This window comes from Pygoscelis adeliae, unplaced genomic scaffold, assembly GCF_000699105.1.
Source record: "Pygoscelis adeliae isolate BGI_AS28 unplaced genomic scaffold, ASM69910v1 Scaffold124, whole genome shotgun sequence".
NCBI classification, from domain to species: Eukaryota; Metazoa; Chordata; class Aves; order Sphenisciformes; family Spheniscidae; genus Pygoscelis; species Pygoscelis adeliae.
The window spans coordinates 1,369,095-1,376,331 of record NW_008824791.1 but is presented as its reverse complement, the minus strand read 5'-3'; the positions used below and the strand labels follow the sequence as shown (position 1 = coordinate 1,376,331).

The 7,237-nt window shown below is 39.9% G+C and overlaps 2 protein-coding genes across 2 annotated transcripts in view; one reads left to right on the top strand and one right to left on the bottom strand.

The window, feature by feature from the left end:
* ZNF654 (zinc finger protein 654) overlaps positions 1-349 on the bottom strand; it is a 36,804-nt gene extending 36,455 nt beyond the window's left edge. The window contains exon 1 of the mRNA XM_009323934.1: positions 117-349. Within this exon, the coding sequence (XP_009322209.1) occupies positions 117-349 (233 nt within the window). The remainder of the gene's footprint in view (positions 1-116) is intronic.
* A 1,901-nt stretch (positions 350-2,250) lies between these two features.
* CGGBP1 (CGG triplet repeat binding protein 1) lies at positions 2,251-5,571 on the top strand. The gene is made up of 2 exons (XM_009323890.1): positions 2,251-3,210; positions 3,694-5,571. The coding sequence occupies exon 1, from the start codon at positions 2,251-2,253 to the stop codon at positions 2,752-2,754; it is 504 nt and encodes a 167-aa protein (XP_009322165.1). The 3' UTR covers positions 2,755-3,210; positions 3,694-5,571.
* Positions 5,572-7,237: the final 1,666 nt, after the last annotated feature.

Sequence of the window (7,237 nt, the reverse complement as noted above, 5' to 3'; positions counted from 1 at the left end):
AATGCGGCGAGCAAACCCCAGGGAATAAATGCATCGAGTTCTGGTTCCCGGTCACAGCGAGGGGAACAGCGAAACCTGTTTGGCGGTGGGAAATCCGGACTTGTTTTCCTCCTCACCTGAAATACTCCCTGGGCTCGCCCCGAGGTCCCGTACACACGCAGCGGTTCTCTCTCCGGTGGCACTTTTTAGCCGCGGCGTGCTCATCCGCCTTCCCCGGGGCTCCCACCGCCTCGGAAAAGCCTGCCGCGTTTGCGAGCGTGACAGAGGGCAGGTGGGGTGCCTGCCCTGGATGCCTTGTCCGCACGCACGCCTTCCCCCGCACTTGGCAGCCCAGGAGTAGTTCAGGCATTAGCGAGCATCAGAGAGTCCACGCCAAAGCCTGAGACCAAAAAAAAAAACCAAACCCCCACCAAAAATTCCGTGTTTCAGTAGTTGCACTGCTCACAGAATTCCTACGGATTTTGATAAAGCGTAAGTGCAAACACCTGGTTTGGTAGGGGATTTGTTTTGGCATTTCAGAAGCCTAAGCGACAAGTTCGTGTTAAGACTTGTTTTCCGCTTGATTTCAGGAAACGGTTACTTTGGAAACTCACGGGGATAAATTGCATAAAGCAACAAAAAGAATGAAAAAAGTTCCATCGATGGTGAAAAAAGATTGTTTATCTCAGTCTGCAGCGTTGTGCAGTATCAGTCAAGACTTGCAGTTCTGGAAAGTAGCAGACAGTGCAAAAAAAATAACTGGGAAAGTAGCTGATAGCAAGATCTTTTTTTCAAAAGGTGGTCATCTCTTAGTGTGGCAGTGGTTTAAGAAAAAAGACAATTTTGAAGACTGAATTCTCTGTTCCTTTACTCTATTTCCAGAGCAAGCAAAAGGCATTCTGGACAGCAGAAACACCATTCAGCCCTCAGAGCTGGACAGGCTCAACTTATAGGTAGTTTGGAAATTCTAGTCTTTTAAAGGCAGATCTTTTAAAATGTTGCAACAGCAAACTGTGTAACAAAATAAGTCAGCGTAGAGAATAATAGATCTGGAGGTGTTCCCATCTCTCAGTCTGCCTTGTAAGCATAGGCAATACAAAATTCTTCAAAGTCGTTCATACCCATAAGTAAATGCCCAGGCAGCCTATTATATTTCCTCAAAGTATTTGCCGAAATATATTTTTTAAGAAACGCCCGCTGCCCTATTTTTTGATAAGGAAGTGGGTAGTTAATCTAATGAATGATCATTTTGCTCAGAAAACCTCAAACCTGAACAGAGCTGTTGCTTGACTTCGACTTTACTTTGAAAAGGACGTAAATTATCTTGGCTGAGATTCACACCAGCCACTCTATTTCTCAACAGCAAAAAAAGAAATAGGTCCTGTTTGATTTTAGTACACTTGACCAGGTTATTGCCTGCTTTGGTAACATAGCGTAATTTAGAGCGATGTTAAAAGGTCTCCGACTCTCTCAGTTATCAGAGAAGTTGTCGTCTTTGATAAAACAGGTTCTTATTTTGAATTGAAATGCATGCAAGTTTCAGTTCACATTAGGCTGTTTCACGAGTCTCTAGTTTCAATGACAAAAAGATTTGCTTTTGCCTCCGAGTTAAGATTCAATCTAGCAGTTGTGCTTTGAGCTGGGGCAAAAGTGAGGGGTGTTCCCAAATGAGGGCTGACAGAGCTCAGGTTTTCTTGGTTTGGTTTTGGGTTGTTTGTTTTGTTGAGTTTTTTTTACTGGCTTTTGTAAGTGACAGTGATAGCCTTCTTGCCTGATATTTGGACAACTAAGTTTTTGCTAACAGAACTAATACACATTTTCAGGAAGTAAACAGAAAAATACTGACTCAACATAAGTAAGAAACTGTGAAATATGTTAAAAATATTAAGAAGAAAGCACGCTTTACACTAAAGGGTAAAGAATAAAAACTGTCTTCAAGAAAAAGCAAAAATCTTTTCTATTTGACTTTCAGTGATGAACAGATTGAGTTTTGAGGGTTCTGTTGAGCTCTGTAGTTGTGGAAACTAAAAAGTGTTTTACTCTGACCCATGAGGAGCTCGGTCTCCTAAGTTCTTTGGACTTTGAGATGAAGAACCTTTCAATAATAGTTTCACACAGGTGTCTTGCGTGTAATTATCTCTTAGATGTCAGTAAGCACTGTATTGGATATTGAATAGACTGCATCCAGAACTATTTGGTTGAAATCATTAGCACACTTTAACAGCAATTTTTTTTTCCCCAGCTTTCAGGTAAAGTTTATTGAAGGCAACAATGGAACGGTTTGGAGTGAAGTCCGCTCCATCACGTAACCGCTCGAAGACTGCTTTGTATGTGACTCCTCAGGATCGCGTAACTGAGTTTGGCAGTGAGCTGCACGAAGATGGAGGAAAACTCTTCTGTACTTCCTGCAACGTGGTTCTGAATCACGTTCGCAAGTCTGCCATCAATGACCACCTCAAGTCTAAAACACACACAAAGCGAAAGGCAGAGTTTGAAGAACAGACCGTCAGGAAGAAGCAAAGGACTCTGACTGCCTCCCTTCAGTGCAACAGTACTGCCCAGACAGAGAAAACCAGCGTCATCCAGGACTTTGTGAAAATGTGCCTGGAAGCGAATATTCCACTTGAGAAGGCTGATCATCCATCTGTGCGAGCCTTCCTGTCCCGCTACGTCAAGAATGGCAGTTCGATACCTAAGTCAGACCAGCTAAGGAAAGCATACCTGCCTGATGGGTATGACAATGAGAACCAACTCATCAATACTGAAGACCGTTGAGAAGAAAACTCTTTTCATCATCGTTGTGAAGTTTTACATATTGATGGTGTGGTTTATTTTTATATTCATGCATATATACAGTGTTACACATTGGTTTTACAAGCTATTTTGTATTATTGTAGAAATGACAATCTATTTGTGAACTTAGTGGTATGCCACAGACTGTTGCTAACCCTGCTGTAGACGTCAGAGCTACATTGATGTAGGACTCATGATGAATGTAGGGAACACACCTGGCATACACCTTAATCTATGTTCAGTCCATCCCTAACTGACGCTAAGAAAAAGGCACTTGGATGGAGGACCTCACTTACCTAAACTGTGCATCTAAATATACGAGGAAGATGATGCGATAGGGATTGTTAATCATGTCCGTGGATTGCTTTGTCCAGTATCCTGTCCATGAGTGACCAAGAAGAAGTGCTGCACATTTGAAATGCAAGAAGCTGTAGAATGGTTAGTTAAAATATAACTGCTCTGTTGGGGGAGGGTTATTGCAAATTCCTATTCAAGTTCGATTTACGTTCTAAAACGGGAAATGTTTTTCTTCTAGAATACTCTCTTATCCTATTTGGTGCAACCGTGGATGTATTCATTATCTAGCTTAAATAGCCGGTCTCTTGTACTGACCTCTGAACGCCACTATTCTCACAAAGCTAGGGGTTCTGCAGGTTTACCATGCCCGCTTTTTTAAAATCACTGTTTCATTGTCTCGGTTTAACATGTCCCCTTCAGCGCCGATCTTTCAAAGTTGAGTAGACAAACCAGCAACCGAGTGTGGTTTGCAGTGCAGCTGGGGGCAAGTGAAACTCATACTGGACCAAGGTCTTAGTAGAGAGGATTAATGCCTTTTTCTTACTGGCAGGACAAAGGATACTAAATCTAAATTGGGGGTGGGGGAGGCACTAAATTGTGGAGTTGAGAAAACTTTTTTTACAGTGCCCAGGAGAAGAGGCTCCTCCGTCTTTCCCTGAAGGTCCTCTATCTACATCTCTGGCCTTGTCCTCAGCCTTTTAGTCAAAGGAGGTAAAGTGATTAAAATAGTTTTCAAAATAGTTACTGCAAAGGCTATTCAATACCTGTAAGCGCAAATAGGAAAGCGTGTGTACTTTGAAGCTATACTGGAATTACAGACCTGGGCTGTATTTCTTACTCTGTGCCAAGGCCACATCTATTGGACTGGCAAAAAGTAAAGTGAGAAATTAAAGAATTTCAATAATGTTACCCTCTCCAAAATCTAGTAAACTGTTACTGAGCTATTACAAATTACTATGCCAAACAGTCCACTCGATGTAAGCGCTCTATAAAGTTTCTGAATGGAATGAGGGAGCATTGTGCAAAATGCTGGAATACGACCAACTTCTGCCTGCTCTAGATTTCCTTGAGATGCTCTGCGTTCAGGGAGGTGCCAAGCATCTTCTAGCAGCACAGAAATCCTCCACTCAGTGGGTACAATGGTGTAAACATGCTTTAACTCCTTCAGGTGGAGCCAGTTCTTCTGTTCAGCTTCCTTTCCTCCCGGTAGAGTTTGACGGTATCTGTTTCTCAGTATTTCTGTTATTCCAGATATTTACAGCAATACTAAGTAATTGCTAAAAAGAGACAAAATAACCTGCTTATTTTGTTTCTGTAGCTATTTCCCTAGCTATCTCAAGAGCAGTCTCTTTTGCTGGATTGAGAGAGACTTTCATACTTATTAACAACTGGTTTTTGTGCAATTAGCTGCTTCTACAGAAATGCACGTGTTACATTATAACCATGTCTTGCACAGCCTTCTGCTATGAGACTTGTTTGAATAAATGGACAAAACTGAAAAGCAGAAGGCTGCCTATCCGTGTGTACCAGTACATGGGTACACAGTACACTGCTGCACCTTTGGTCCCTGGTGAAGCTAGCGGGACTCCATGCAGTCATAGCAATCCTGTCAATGATACTGGTTGCTGGTTTAGAGCTTCATACAGAAATAATAGTAGTAATTTTTTTCTCTAATCCTAGGTATCAAAATCTGCCTTCCAAAATATTGTTTGCTATTGCACAAGCTTGGGTTTAGCTTAAGATCATGAACTGCCTTGGGCTAGAACTGTTTTATAAATCTTAAGCCAAGTGAAAGGTACACTGCCACTAGCCTTTTCTGTCCTGACAGTAATTGCAAGTGTTCTTTTACAGCTGCTGTTTCATTACGGTGAAACAACGTCCTTGCTTTAATTTTTTAATTTTTTTTTTTTACCTTGTGAATGCTATCTTAGAATTGAAGCAAATACAAAACAATGGAGTGCTGAGAAAACAGGCTTTCATTAAGCAAAAGCATCTAGAGAAGATGGTATGATTAAAAGCTATGAATTTGGGCTAGTTAGCTCAGTTCTTGCTAACATGGGATTTCACAGGCTGCACCCCATAACCATTTTATATAGGATTCAATGCTGTATGTTTTTCCCTTGACTGGCAAACCGACAGACATTTTCAAAAGCTTAACCGTAACATTAAATAGGCTCTTGCTCAACTGAAAAAAACCCTAGTTACTTTCACTTATACGGTTTTACATAAAAATAAAAGTTAGCAACATCAACAGCTTTTGTTAAAAAAAGAAAGCCGGTCATTTTCAAGGCAAAGCAATGTTAGAACACTTAGTTTCTCAAAAGCTTACTCTACTTATAAAGCAGTCTGCATACAGAGCCTCAATTTACAGAATTAATACAATGCTGCAAGTATTTTCAGTAATTATTCTAGTACCAATTTATTTTTTATGCAGAATTACTGCAGCGGGTACGGGCCTGGTGAGGAACCTTATCAGTGTAGCCATAGGCTACCAACTCATAACAATTTGGAAGCAAAAAATGGTCATCAGGATTTTGAATGGAACTGGCTTAATGCCAATGCACAGCAGTTTGTAGGACACTGGTGTCTTAATAATAGGATATTCTTGTTAAAAAAAAAAAAAGCCACAACATTTTTCAAGCTTTTTGAAAATCAAGATACCGATCCATTGCAACAAACGTTCATAGTGGAGTAAAACAACGAAGAATAAAGCACTTCCAGGTAAGCTAGAAAGAATAATAAGTAAGTGAGTTTATATTCATGGACATAACCCAGATCATCAGCAAGACAGTTACACTTACTTTCTTTGAAAGTAAAAATGGTTCCACTCAGTCTTGGAACAGAGTCCTGCAAATACTCAAGTTCAGACCATAATTTTGCCAGTATGGCTATAGTTGGATAAAGCATAACCTTGGTTTAATTGCTGTTGATCTTAGGAAAGATTTACAGCGGAAGTTTTCTGGTATATCTAAACCTAAGTAACAACTAATTCCTAGAACAGAGGCTGTGCTTAAGTTGTTTAACAGTCTCCCTGAGGTTTTCCTTTTTTCTGCAAGAACACTGCATTATTTTTCCATGTATTTCCTGTGAAAAGTACTCTCAGAAGTAAAGGGAGGATGGTAGCAACGTCTACATATGTATGTAAAATGAAAAGCAGGGACAAGCTATAAGGAATGCTTTTTGCCAGGTGGTTTTATTAGTATATTTGAAGCTCTAAATGTAATACAAAAAAAAAAAGAAAAAAAAGAAATATTTTCTTCTCTGACCAGGTACTTATATTAGTCTAGCCAACTCACAGCTAAAATTACTCCAAAGTGATTTTCTTGGAACAACACTTTCAAAGACTAAAATACAAACAGGAACATTCTCTGTTTTGTGACTGCTTACATGTATAAACCATGTTAGTTTCAGCTTGCATGTTCTTGAAAAAACATGAGCAAGTTTTAATATTTTTAAGCATTTTGAAGCCTGTAATTTGGCAGGTCCCTAGAGGAGGTGAAACATTTGACATAATGAAAGGGAAAGCTGTTTTTCAATTGAGAGAGAAACTTGGTTCGGCAAAGTATGGGATATTCTCATGATAGAAGGACTATTTTTAGCCAGAGCCCCTTTTAGCAATTCTGTTGAACTCAACAGTGAAATGCTCCCTGCTAGGTTTTGCAGCATAATGAGCTGGTTTTCAGGGAAGAAGGGGGGGGGGGGGGGGGAAGGGGTAGAGCTGGAAGTTTGGCAAGGATAATCTCTATTTATATTTACATATAAAGAGAGGCAAGACTCACTGTTGTTGTGCTCACATTGTACTCACTGCTAACTCTTTGTGTAATTTGAGTGCTTGTTGTCTTTGTACAATTTTAAGGTTGTGTCTAACTTTCAAAATAAATTTTTTTTAACAAAGCTTCTCATTGTAATAATGCTGTTATAATTTAGTCTCTTTTGGGCTAGTGAAGATGCTTTATTTTTGGTTTTGGTGGTAAGGATGGTTTGCTGATGGTAAGTGGCCACAGAAATGATTTTATTTAAACAGGTGATAAACTTATCATTAGATACTAGAGTGAGGCTGAAAATACCTGGATCCTGCGGTGCCACAAGAATTCCTGTTAGAACAGTAAGACCAGAGTAAGTGATTTAAGTGTTTATATTAAAATATTACTGGAAGAGAAATACTTTA

Coding starts and splice junctions, on each gene's coding strand:
- CGGBP1 (XM_009323890.1), top strand. CDS start 2,251: ATGGAACGGTTTGGAGTGAAGTCCGCTCCATCACGTAACCGCTCGAAG.